This window comes from Halyomorpha halys, unplaced genomic scaffold, assembly GCF_000696795.3.
Source record: "Halyomorpha halys isolate HHAL.00 unplaced genomic scaffold, Hhal_1.1 Scaffold66.1, whole genome shotgun sequence".
In the NCBI taxonomy this organism is placed as follows: Eukaryota; Metazoa; Arthropoda; class Insecta; order Hemiptera; family Pentatomidae; genus Halyomorpha; species Halyomorpha halys.
Window position 1 is genome coordinate 1852425 of NW_027112997.1, and position 14739 is coordinate 1867163.

The 14739-nt window shown below is 31.6% G+C and overlaps 1 protein-coding gene across 3 annotated transcripts in view; it reads right to left on the reverse strand.

Moving 5' to 3' along the window:
- The window catches only part of LOC106692672 (post-GPI attachment to proteins factor 2-like), a 53961-nt gene that overhangs the window by 17237 nt on the left and 21985 nt on the right, over positions 1-14739 (reverse strand). For 2 of the 3 annotated variants that reach the window (XM_014438758.3, XM_014438757.3), the window contains one exon: positions 10926-12941. The exons of the other annotated variant lie outside the window; for it this stretch is intronic. In XM_014438758.3, coding sequence (XP_014294244.1) covers positions 12799-12941 — 143 coding nt within the window. In that variant the 3' untranslated portion in view covers positions 10926-12798. Of the gene's footprint in view, positions 1-10925; positions 12942-14739 lie in introns of those variants that run through there. 3 annotated transcript variants of the gene reach the window in all.

Here is a 14739-nt window from a genome sequence, read left to right on the forward strand (position 1 = left end):
AAACCGCCTTCAGCGGACCCAGCTTCCACATCTTATAATGCCACAAGGCAAAAGAAGATAAAAATGTAAATATGTGTATATATATCTTAGTTTTAAGTAGTATATATTTGTAATTGTTTAAAATAAATAAAATTTAGGAGGTAAGAAAAAAAAAAAAAAAAAAAAACTAGGCCTATAAATAAGGGTCTTAGAGAACTCATAATTTATCACAGAAGAACTCTGATCCACAGACTCTGCTTGCGATAGTTTCGGTTAATAGCCGATTCTGATTTCTGGTTGTCATTTTTGTTCACCCTCGACATGATCTCACTCCTCTACCTGTTTTCCCTTCGTAAGCTCCGGTGGCTAGCTACCCTCCGGGCTTTGATATCTCCTTCACCTCTGTCGGAATAGTACCCGGCAGGAAGAAGGCATCTTCCTGCATAACTCTGGCGGCTAGCTATCCTCCAGGTCTGCATACGTCCCTCGTGTTTTTCGAAATAATACCCGGTAGGACGAGGTTACCGTCCTCTGATATATAGTGGTTGTTATCCGTTAGTCTCATTCTATCTAGTCATCTTCCTTGTCAACTACCTTACTTTATATAACTGAACAGGCCTTGTCGAGGCCTTCTGGACAAGCAGAATAGTCAAGAGAATAACCCACCTTGACAGTAGAAATAGTTCATCGTGACGAAAAATATTTCATTAATTAAAAAAAGTTAAAATTCAAAATTATGGGGCTCACTTATTTCTAAGGGTAATATATTCTTCTAAATAAAAACTTCTGGAAGAAATTTAAGACCCAAAGGACATTGTAAGACTTAATGGTCAGACATCGCGGTCTTTCCACTTTTATAAGAGAGTAAATCAGGGAGACACCCTAAGCCCACTACTGTTTGTCCTCCTTATGGATGAGATATGGAAGATTTGTAAAAGGAGATGCCCAAGAGCACTAGTAGGTTTTTGGAACCTTACTCCAGTACTGGCTCAAGCGATGATATATGCAGATGATACTGTACTGATAGCTGACTCTGCAGAGGCTCTTCAGACATCCTTGGATGAATGGAATGAGGAACTGAAGATAAAATGTTAGGAAATAAACCCTAACAAAAGCAAAATTACTTGTATGGGAACAGAAAACGCAGAGCCTAGCGTTTTGTGTAATGGTGAACCCCTAGAACTTACGAATACTTATACGTATCCAGGGACCATAATAATTAAAGATGGTAAAATAGACCAGGAGGTTCTAAACCGAGTGAAAAGGGCCAATGGAGTGTACCACCAGATTTCTAAAACTCTTATAGGCAAGCAAGAAGTAAGCAGAGATGCCAAAATACGGATATTTAAATCGGTGTTCCTCCCAGTCCTCCTGTATGTATCAGAAAGCTGGACAGCCCTCAACAAGCACGTAGGAAGGATAACGCCAGCAGAAATGAGATTTCTCTAAAGAATAGTTGGTAAAACCAGGAGAGACTGTGTCAGAAATGAAAGGATTCGGGAGGATCTGGATGTAAAATCAGTGCGAGACACAATGCAAAAGCGGCAACTGAAGTGGTGTGTACACATCTGTAGAATGGAGGATACTAGGAAAGCCAGGTGGTATTTGGAATCAAGGCCGGAAGGAAGACGGCCTTGAGGCAGACCCAGGTGCACGTACTCTGAGTACATTGGGAAACTAGGGGCAGCAAGAGGACGCACCATCCCGGAGATGAGAAGACAAGCCAGGGACAGGGACCGGTGGGCTAGATGGACTGGGACTGCGACTCCAAGCTTGATGGTACATAGGAGTTAGAGCAAGAAGAAGGAAAAAATTTAACACCCTTAAAATTCCAATTATCGTTTATTTATTCATTGGATAACGTTTTGTCCATTTTCAAACCTACATCCTCGGCAGTATTTTATGTTTTTAATTACATTTCTTTAACTACATAGTTAAAGAATAAAATTAACAACACAATACTGCCAAGAAATTAGGTTTGAAGATGGACACAACATGGGTCCAGAAAATCATTTAATGAATAAATAAAGGATAATTGAAGTTTTAAGAATTTTTAATTTTTCCAATAAGTTGTTATAGAGAACAGAAAAACTTAATTTTTTCCTGTGCGTTTTCAAATATTTTTCAATAGTAATTAAAGAAGGCTACACACAATGAACAGATACTTTAGCGTTTGTAGCTACCTTGATATTACACTATTTTAACAAAAACAAATTTTTGGGAAGGCCCCAGGATGTTTTCTCAAAAGGTAGTAAGAAACACCACCACAGTTAGGAGAAAAAAAGTTCAAACCCTAAACAGGGAATTTATAACAACTTATTACAGTTATTATTATAAGTTATTACAACTAGAGCAAGACCTAAAATTTCCCAACTTACAGTTGTGTAATATCTGAGGAGAACCCACCTAAAAATTGCATTTTTAGAAAACTCCAAATAGCGTTTATGAGAAATTTTGAGTATAATAACCTATTTGAGTAATGTTTTATAATCTTCGCAATTCGAAGTAGATTCTCAAATTTCCATCTTTTCAAATTATTTATAGAGAGGGGGGAGTATGACACAACATACCCTCCTATAACGACCTCCCTGCTACCCAGGTAGCTTTGAGAAAACACCAACAAATTCTTCAACTGGTAAATTAATAAGCTATTAAAATCAGCCTATTTCCCTCTCCTTTTGCCTTCATACCATACGATGGCACTGACTTTTAACTTGTAACATAATGTTTCACTGACTTTTAAATTATGTTACAGAAGATTATGTAAATTATGTTACAGAAAAAAATTAATATGTATTTGAATAGGAAAAGAAAAATGTATTCCCAAAATCTGAAAATCCCTGCAAGGAGTAGGTGTTGCATGCAGGTACTTGAGTACAAATGCTCCCACGGGTTACCACAGTTCAGTACCCCATGCACAATCCCCAGAACAGTACACTCGACATAAGGTCAGCTACAGTATACACCCTAGGATCACCTCTCCTAGGAGAATTTTCCTATCAGGAAGGGTGTGTTCGGTTACCCTAAGGGGCAGCCCCCTGACTGTACTAGGATTGGACAGGCCGATACCCTGCCCATCCAAAATCTCATATATCATGAGTAATGGAAGAGATACAGTCGGACAGCTTTTATGGAATTCGACATGGTGAGGAAAAGGAATTTTACAACTGGCAACCTGGAACATGCAAGGTTTGAGGAGGAAGGAGTAAGAGCTACTGGAAGAGAAAAGGAAGGCAAAGGTTGATCTGCCAGCAATAACTGAGATCAAAACAAATGGAAAAGGCGAAGAGAGGATTGGAGATAATATTCTACTCTAATCGGGAACCACTAAAGAAATAATAGCCAGCAGAGGGGTAGGTTTCATGTTCAAGGAAGCCTTAACGAATACAGAAATTCATAAGTGATTGGTTAATGGTGATTAACATAAAAGATGGAGATGCCTTGAAGACTATTATTGTGTTCTACGGACCAAACAATAATGCCATAGCCACAGAGAAGGAAGAGTTCTTCGAGAATATACAGAGAGAAATAGATGATGGGCATGGTGAACCAATTGTTGTCGGAAACGTAAACAGCAGAGTTGGAAGAGATGCCCACTTGTGGTCAGATATTTTAGGTGTCTACAGAAAAGACATCAAAAACGACAATGGAGAAAGAATACTCCAATTGTGTGACAGCTATGGTATGATCATCACTAATAGCAAATTCCCTCATAAAAATGCACATACATTTACAAGAGAGGAACCAAATAGAAACAAAAATTCTGCAATAGACTATTTTCTTGTTAAGAAACATTCTCTCGAAGATGTGATAGATGCGAGAGTGAAAAGAGGATTTGAAATAGGAAGCGATCACTACTCATTAGAAATGGATTTGGCATGGAAAGGGGAGAGAAGAATTGGAAAGCATGCAATAAAGACCCGAATAGAAGTAGTTAAGGCCCATAGGTTGAAAGAAGATGAAATTGCTACCTACTACCGGGAGGAAATTGAAAGAAGAGCCACAGATTCGGACTATCTGTGGAACTCTGATGACACAGAAACAAGCTGGTTCTATTTTGAGAAAATAGTTATGGATGCAGCAGCATTGGTTTGTGGTAAAAAAAGAATTGAAGGCCAGTTCAAGAGAACAGTATGGTAGTCCGAAGAGGTTAAAGAGGTAATAAGAGGAAAGAAGAAACTTTGGAAAGAATAACTCAGGCACAAAAGATCGGAGAACTTCGATAAGTACAAGTGGAAAAGGACTGAGGCTAAAAATAGTCATAGAAGCCAAGAGGAAAGCCTGGGCATATTTTAGACAAAAGATGGAATCAGATTTATGCCAAAATCAAAAACTTTTTTATGGAGTCCTAAAATGATTAAGAAAAGAAAGAGCGCCAACCCTGAAAACCATATAAGTCAAGGAAGGAAACATTTTCAGGCAGAAGGATGAGACAATGGAAAGGTGGAAGAAGTACTTCAAAGATCTGTTGAATGAGAATAGACAGACACTATGCGTAGATGAATCGTCAAGAGAGGTAGGTACTTGGGAAGATGACAAACTGGAAGAAGCAATCTGGAGTATGAAGCTAGGGAAATCCACAGGTAGTGATGGAGTGACTCCTGAAATGCTGAAATACATGGGCCCAAAGGGAAAGAAATTCTGCTGCATCTGCTAAACCTAGTGTGGAAGCAAAAGAAAACACCAAAAGTTTGGGAAGTAGCCATCATCGTCCCTATCTTTAAGAGAGGTGATAATAGAGATTGTAACAACCACCGAGGCATATCTCTATAAGGGTGCCAGGTAAAATCCACTCTAAGATCTTAGAAAAGAGAATAAGAAGAAGAATCGAAGAATTACTTGAAGAGAAGCAGTACACAGCAGTACGGCTTTCAGGAAAATTGTAGCACCCAAGACCTTATCTTCACCATGAGACAAGTTTTCGAAAAGGTATTGGAAAAGGAGAAGGAGATGTCGGTGTGTTTTGTTGACCTTACAAAAGCCTTCGTTCGGGTGAGAAAGCCTGGTATCTTGGAGGCCTTGAGAAAAAGGGGTCGATTATGGTCATATACTGGCGGTTGAAAGTCTTTACAAGAAAACAAAAAAAGTAGTAAGATTTGCCAACTGCACTTCACAGGAAATAGAAACAAAAATCGGAATCCAGTAAGGTTGTAATCTCAGTCCACTTTTTTTTATTCTAGTAATGGACTCAGGAATTCAAAGGGCTAAAATAAAAATGCGCAAATTCCAACTGGGATATGCCAACCTAAGACCAGTGAGCCTCTCATTACTGGCATTCACTGATTATTTTCTCATAAGAGTCATTATTTTCTCGGACACTGACAGGAATCTGCAGTACAATATTACTATATTAAAAGAAGAACTGTGGAAGATTAATATGGTTATCATCTCTGGAAAAACAAAAGTAATGAGAGTTGGGAAGAAACCTAGGAGAAATATGCGTGTCATCAGAGTTAAAGAAAAAATCCTCAAACAAGTAGAAAACTTCAAATACCTGGGCACGTACCTTAATGAAAATGGATATATTGATTCAAAGGTGACTAAGTGAATCACTGCTGTGAGCAGGATGTACGAAGCAGTTAAGAGAGGTTTTCTAAACAGACAAGAGGTGGGAAAAAAAACAAAAGTGGCCGTTTTCAAATTGACATTTCTTTCCATTTTCACATATTCTTCAGAATCATGTAAGCTGACGAAGAAGCATCAATCAAGGATACAAGCATCAGAAATGAGGTTCCTCTGAAAGATTGAGAGGAAGACAAGAAGAGGCAGAGTATGCAACACCACTATCAGGTTGAACCTCAGTATTAAGCCGGCCAATGATGTGATAGAACAGGATTGACTGAGATGGCTGGGACATCTTCTGTGAATGGGACCAAGGAGGATAGCCCGGGAGGCCTACTGAGCCAAGTAGAAGACGGCCTAGAAGGAAATGGGAAGATGGTAAAAAGGAACTTCCAGAGAACAGGACTTCAACGGAATGACAGAAGGCGCCTTGCAGAAGACCAGCAGAGCTGGAGAGGGCTCTATATACTTCCTACTCACACTGCTTAATGTGGTTCAAGAGGATTGATAATGATGATAAAAAGGTAAAGAAAAATGTATTCCGAAAATCCGAAACTTAGGATACAGAGAACAGACATAGATTTAAAGATACTCCTATTGCATTTGTGACTAACTAAGAATAAAATAGTCGATAACAGGGCTGTTTAAACTTTGATACAGAAATAATACATCAAATGGAAAATATTTTTCATAGGCTTAAATTTTTAAGCAACATGATATAAAAATTTTTGAAACTAAGTTAGGATGTAAAACCATTTGGAACTTTAACAACACATTGGATCTGACAGCAATTGAGTCACTACCAGGATTCTACACTTACCCTGTAAAATGATCACATTGTTTTAAGAGTAATTCTTAAATATAATTATTAAGGATTAAATATAAAATAAAAATTGTTGTGTATTGGCCTATAACTACTTAAAAATAAAGAGAATAGTAAAGAGTCAAATAGAAAATGTAATTGTCATGGTTCAAGGAACCAGGTCATCCTTAAATGAACTAATAGGCAAAAAAGAAAAGATTAATACATATTTTTAATTAAACATGGTAAAGTCAATGGTAATGTAAACTTTGCATGCCGGGTATATATTTTTTGATGGGTAATAAACTTCAATCAGTATCAAGTTTATAAAGCTTTTAATTATTTTAAACATAATTCAGTACAACAAAGATTCGATAATAGCCACTTGAGTATTCAATTTAAATGTTTAAATAAAAAAAATATATATATCTACATGAAATTGTACATAATACAGAACATTCAATTAGCCACTCATTCACTATATTAACTTCAAAAAATCAAATCAAAGGTAAAATTATAAAGTGATTATTATTTCAAAAAACAAGATAAATTGATAAGCAAAATCATGTGACTATGCAGTGTTAAATCCAATCATTCAAGGAAATTATTAGTTTACAAAATTTGGATGTGGAATAAGAGTGGCTCAGAAAGTAATAAAAAAAAATGTGATCAGTAATCACACACATAATAAATTAGGAAACATTCTTTAAATAAATACAGAATAAGAACATTGTAAATATATTTTATAATCAAATAAATAATTAAACTTGGCAGTCGTTTTGTTTAAATAAAAATTTGGTACAAGGCCTGTGTATAAGTCAAATTAATATTTTGCTAAAAATCAGCATTGTATTGGTGAATCACAGGCATAACTACCAAGTACATGCCCCAATAATCTTAGCATATGGATATAAAACAAATAGTTCCTAAGAAATATGTGTTACTCTTATATCTCAGAAAGTAAAAAATCACAACAAAAAAATAAACTACAACTAATGTTTAATTAATTTATTTTAGTTTCTAATGAGTAAGCGTAATTAGTCTTAAAATGTATTTTCCATTTATATTTTTGCAACTAATTTTTTTAAAATTTCATTATCACATCACATTGCTTGGAAGAATGAATTTAAATGATAAAACACAATAAAAACAATTTAAAAAATCATAATAAGAAAATAACTGGACTAGAATATCATCATTTTACTTTTATGATTGATTCAATTTTTTTTTTATTTAATCTAAAAAGCATGTAATATGGTTGATAATTAAATCATGATTACAAGTGAGGTATCAACCTTTTAATATAAGCTTGCCAATTATTTGGGCAAATTCTGTGAAAAAAAATATTCCTACTGTTACCCAATGTATATTATGTGGCAAGTATCACATTTGACCAATTAAAAAATTTACTAATTAAGAAAATTACTACTTATAAAAATTATCTAATGTGATCCTGAAGATTATAACTAGCTAAAGAGACTAAATCACTGATTGAAAATTATTTTTATTATTCAACTGATATAGACAAAAATACCTCAATCTAGGATTTTTTATTGATTAATTTTTAATTAATTCAATAATTCCACATATGTCACTAAAAGTTGCAAACAAAATTAAATGAACGATTAAATTAATTTCAAAACCAAATAACCTCTAATTTCTTCTAGCAATATTTTTTTTTCTATTACATCTATTACATTTCTTAAAAGTGAAGGATTTTTGTCTAGGAGTCAAATCTTGCTGTGCTGTATTTCTAAAGCACTATCTTAATTATTATTAACAGAACAGCCTAATTAAAATCTTAAGATACACTAAAAGGTTAACAGATAAACAAAATCCTATAGAATTCATATGTGCCGATAAGTATTTGATAATATTACCTAATATTGATTGGTTTTAACCATTAAAAGAAAACTATCCAGAAGTTAGGTATTAATTTCTCAAGCTTGGCTCCAAGTTGATATCAATTGGATTTCACATTATTACTGACTTTTTAAAAACAGTTTTAACACATTCTAAAAAACTATTTAATCTCTCAAATTATTTCCTAACTTCACTATAACCTGCCCCTTTTAAAATTTAACAATAAATTTAAAGATAATGCTTTTAAGTTAGCAATAAAATTAATAGGGAAATCATCTAAAAAATATGTGACTGTGATACACAACAGCCTACTGAGTTATGCAATTTTTTATCCAAGGGCATAATTACAATAAAGAAAGAAGTCAAAGCAGTAGCTAGATAACTACATTAATATTTTAAATAAATTGCATCATTTAATTTAAAAATAAGATATGAGGAATTTTTTAAGATTACTAACTCTCATTTCATTAAAATTAACTATATCAAATCTGATGGATAAATGAATGACCCATTTAATAGGTTTCAACAAATACAAATAAAACTGTATACATTAACCCTGTTCACTATTAATGAATTTATTCATTAATTACATACTAGACTGTTTCGATGCTTTGAAGGTCCTTTAATACAGATTTGAGACAAAGTTTTTCTTTAAATATTGAATAAGATGATTTCAGATTCATAATATTTAATTTTTTTTTTAAATCAATAATGATACCATTTTAAGTCAATATGGAGTTAATCTCAGCAAGCAATTTATGAAAACAGAAATAATTTTATGACGCTTAAAAAAAAATGAATATTTTTTATCAACTGAAGCCATTACAAAATCAATTAAAATGACAAATAAAGCTATTTAAATTGATTGTAAATTATATAAAAGACTTGTTAGGTAAACTAAAGGTTTTAAAATATGGTTTTATGTGTGTATACGCAATTTTATCAAGCAGGTCACAACATAAGTCAGTTTCCAAGGAATGGATTCTGACATCAATATGAGGAACGCCTGTACTGTAAAAATCCTTTCATTAAAAATATATATAAATAATATAACAGAAAAATTAAAATTAATGGAGCACATATTAAGAAAAATAATAATTATCAATATCATTACATCTTTTTATCTTTCTTATTTATAAACTGATCAAAATCAAAGTAAACAACGACAATGTTGCAATGGTATGATTGATTGTAACATAGTTACTATATTTTATTGATAGTATTATAATTTATTTATTTATCTACTTATGAGCTGATTTCATAATCTGGATTCAGGTTATGTTTCTGATAAGAGATTTAAATCACGAAAAGAATATCAATGTAAATAACACCTGAATGAATATTGATAAAAATAAAATATATCATTTAAATACTTAAATTGATTAAATGAATTATCAATACAGAATGGCTCATAAATCACATAATCAATTGAGGTTAGCCTTCATTGAACATAAAAAAAAATCAATAACATAAAAAAAAAAAAAAAAATTATGGACCAGTTAGAAATTTTTTTTTAAACATAGAATAGAAGATTGGTAAAGAATGGTGAATTGTTCAAAATAGTCGATTTCAACATATGCTAAATTGTTATGGAATTATTAACATATAATTACAAATATATTATTAAAATGTAGCAACAACTACAAAAAATAATGGACTGAAACCACTCCTTTAATTAATGAATACAGTTAAAAATATTTCATCACATTTTTTAGATTACATTTTAAGCCTAATAATAATAAGTTATTAAAGTTCATCGAACTCATCATTTTCAATTGTGGAAGTTGGTTAATTCATTTATCATTTAAACATACATTTACATGTTCATATTGTTATATTACATTTATATTTGGAGGACTATGTTGCTCATTATTTAAGTTTTAACAATAAAATTGGGGATAAATTGATTTCTACACTGGTGTTTAGAGCACAGCCGAATTGGCACCGAAAGGACCGATTATCAAGTCTATTTTTTCAGTTTGTTTCTTTAATATAAACAACTGAAATATTATTATTCTGTGTTTCAATATTCACAAATTTATATATCCATCATTTAACTATACCATGAAATATTGTCAGATATTGAAAAAATGATGACAAATATTAACAATACATTTATGAGTCATAAGAAGATCTTATATATTTTTTTAACTTTATAAAATTATCCATTTTAGGCATACACTCACATATGTACATACATGTATACACACATGTAAACACTGATATATAAATATATTACACATAATAATCAACTAGTGATCTTTTTTATAAATTCATATTTATACTTTAAAAAAGAACAGTTGAAGTGTATATGTTACAGTACTAAATCTCTAGATTTAGCACAGAGGTACAATGTACCTTCATAACAAAATAAATTTAACAATTTATACAAACTAAATAAAGTACGATGGAATCTAATAGAATCAGTGAAAATGATTTTTCCTGTAAATTTAAGCATGCTCTATATAATTGACTGTCTCTAAAAGAACAATTTCTCAAGGTCTTAAATTACAATATAATAAAGCCACAACTATAATTAAATGGATGTTTGACGTTAACAGGATCAAGTTGAAATTTGAATAATCACAAGAAAGTATATCAGATATTTTCATTAAGATCAATATTAAAAAAAGGTTACAAGGCTTTCAGTTAATTATTGCTAAATTTAGATATATGTTATAACTCATTGGGGAGTAACAGTTACCAATCACAGTTACAATCAAAATCAACACAAATTTATTAATGAATCACAGAACATAAAACAAATAAATATTATTTTATTAAATAAGTGATATTGATTAGTGATCATAATACAAAATAACTTCTATCTTGTAACCTTAAAAAAAAGTTGCCCAACAAAACCAAAAAATGTACTGAAAGTTATAAAACAACACAACATAGATTAAAAAACAGAAACAATAATACTACCACAAAGTCCTGTAAAATGAGACTACATTCATATATCCAAAGTACCAAGTAAAAGGAACATAAAAAATCGAATTTTATTTTATTTTCATATAAATATATACTTCAATTTTTAATAAATAAATAAGGAAACTGCAGTCATATTTATAATAGAAAACAAAATATTACCCAAGTCATCATTAAAATCTGATAATGCTCTATAGGACAACACTTATTAATTAACAGTGAAATATCCCTAACCGTCCAGCTTAAAAGCTGTTCATGGACCAATCATTTAAAGACATACCCAATGAATGAAGAATACTAATGTGCATCATAAGACCAAAATCTATGAGGAATTAACTAATTAATGCTTATGTGGGTATGAGTAAATAGATACTCACTTAGATTTTATAAGTTACTTCAAAATCTATTTCTAAAACAGCTACATTTCTAGCCAATGCCTTTGATTTATGCCTACTGTTTTTATGAGTATAAATAACCAGCATCTGGTTAGAATAGAAATAGTAAACAAAAAGAAAAAAAAATGTTATATATAACATCTCTTTTTTTTTCCTCCCGAATTCAGAATAAATTTTTTCAATTTTATTCAAGCTTAAGATTAATTTTTAAATTTTTTATTATTAGTCATTTTTAAATGACATTAAAAGGGAAATCAATTTTGTACATTAATAACAAGTACAAAACATTTTTTTTTTAAACAGATATATTGGTTATAGAAATATAGGCCTTATAAACAAATAATATTTTCTGAAGTTCTGAATCTAATTGACAATTTTAATATCCTGGAATATAAAACCAAGCATCACTTCATAAATAGAGTTTAATTATAAAAATATGAAATGATGCAAAAAACAAATAAATAAATATTTTTTGCATTATTAACGATTGAAAAATAAAAAGTTGAAGAGATTAGATTAGATGGAAGCACTGAAAACTTTCTTGACACAGAAAGTGGACTATGGTACTTAAAAATCATATATCAGAAAATAAAATAATTTATATAAAAAAGTAAGAGGTTATATATATTTTAAGAATAATTGGAAAGTAACCAAGTACGGTTATTCAACCAGGCATATGGGCACATAGAATGTCACAAAGAAGTAGAAAATCACCATTATTGACATTTACATAAGTTTTCTTAACAATAGCACATACTTAATTACATTGAATCACAACATACTTTATGGTGGCGATAAGAAGTAAAAAAAACAATGACATTAATAATGAATGCAATGCAAATAATGTTATAAGCAATAAGTCCATTCTATAGGTAAAAACAAAACGAGTTTGAGAAAATTATTAAGAGAAAAAAATAACTAAATATTGAAACATAAAAAGAAAAGTTTTAATATTTCCAGATTATTAAAAACATGTTTTGGAATTTGATTTAAATGTGAGTATAAATCCCAAAAACAATTTAATAAGATATAAGAACAGAATAAATATTTATATGCCCATGAACAAAATATCAATATACAATAAATATGAATACAAACAATAAATTATGACTGCTATTCTAAACACTGGTAAAGAAAGGTTTTAAACATACAATTAATATCATTCAGACTAAGCATTAAGATTATAAAACGATCACATCACAGATAACATACAGTCATTACAAAACCAAATATTGAGTTCGAGTATTATGGTCTAAAAGCAGTCAATCAATTGGTCTTTGTTACTTTAGAAAGACAATCAGGTTGAGTTATAATAATATGCTCTGATGGGAAGTCCAAAAAAACTGTAATATGGTACCCCATATTGGCAGAAGCGATGATGTATTCACACAAAGCGAACCAGCTGAATGCTTAAACAAAAATGCATTAACATTACAAAAATTGAGAATAGATTATTACATTAACACACCAAAACAAGAGAACATTAAATTTTCTAGCTATATTTAAATTTTATACTCACATGCTGTACTGTATTCAATATGAAAATATAATGTATTAACAAATACAACAAAATGAGTTTTAAAAAGTTATTAGTTCAACTTTTGCTTAACATTCTTTAATATTAAAGAATAATGAGCAAAATAATTTTCAGATGAAGTACTAACATTAAAATTCAGCGAAGAAGGAGGTAAGAGGTATATAAAATTACAATCGAAAAACACGTTAATAGTATTTAAATAAAACTCACATTTACCTTAAAAACAATAGAAGAGAACAATAAATAACAATTAGCAACCATGCAATAAAGCATAATACATATATAACATAAAAAAGAATTATTTACAATAAAAAAAGTACCTCAATGGTGAAATAAAAAAGTCACTAAGACAAAAAAAACTACTATATCACTAGAATGCCTCCTATTACAGTTATATGCTGGCATTGAAAATAAAAAAAAAAACTGCTCACAAATAGGTAAATAGGCACACTAGGAGACAATACTCCAGGCCCTCATGATACTGCCGTCGTAAGAAGCTTCAATTGTTTGATAAGGACAGTCCATTTCTTTTTTGGTTCTTTTAAGCTCTCAATGGTGACAATATTATGTTCTATAATCACAATTGCTCTGAATGGGCCATTATATCTCTGTAGCTCTTTCCCTGTTAGAACCTTATTTGCGATATACCATCATCTCTATTCTAACTTCTGCCATCAGATCCCGTACCTCGAGGTTGTGCTACTCCATTCTTTTACGTCCTGGACCAGTGCATTTCCGACACATAAATAGGGGTTCTTCCCAGGTTTAGACGCATCTTTCAGCGCTCTGCATATTTCATCTTCCAGAATGGTCTGTTACGACCGAATTGCCGCATGGAACTTCTGCTGTACTTGCTATAATCCACTTTCTGAGGAACCCAACATTCTCGATGTCCAAACAATCTGGTGCCTTTTGTCATTTATAATTCCCTCCAGTACTTCTATTTCTATTAGTCTTTCGTCGTGCTAGCTGTCATCTATAGGTGTCTCTTCTCTGTTCTCATTCTCAGATGTGGCCTGTTATTTTTCTCTTGGAGTCACCTCCCTCAGGAATCGCCTCACGTCCCCGGACGACTCTCCCTATTCTTCCTCAACATTTTCTTTGCCCAGCTTGTAGGCGATGTCCATGTTATATCGACATAGCAATTCCTTCCATAGTGTTATTCTCGTAGATGATTTCTTCAGTTTCCTCACCCATTGTAGAGTTCTACAGTCCGTAGCCGTTTGTTGCTAACCGTTTGTGAGCAGTTTTTTTTTTATTTTCAATGCCAGCATATAAGTGTAATAGGAGGCATTCTAGTGATATAGTAGTTTTTTTTGTCTTAGTGACTTTTTTATTTCACCATTGAGGTACTTTTTTTATTGTAAATAATTCTTTTTTATGTTATGTGTGTATTATGCTTTATTGCATGCTTGCTAATTGTTATTTATTGTTCTCTTCTACTTTTTTTAAGGTAAATGTGAGTTTTATTTAATTACTATTAACATATTTTTCGATTGTATTTTTATATACCTCTTTCTTTTGTAAATAAATGAGTTTACGAGGAATGTTTGTAAACTGGCGGGGGGGGGGAGTTACAATCAGCTGTTACTGTGATATCAGTTGACAGGCTCTATCAGCTATTTCATGTCTATATAAGCAGACGGAGTACGCCAAGAAAGTTAGATATC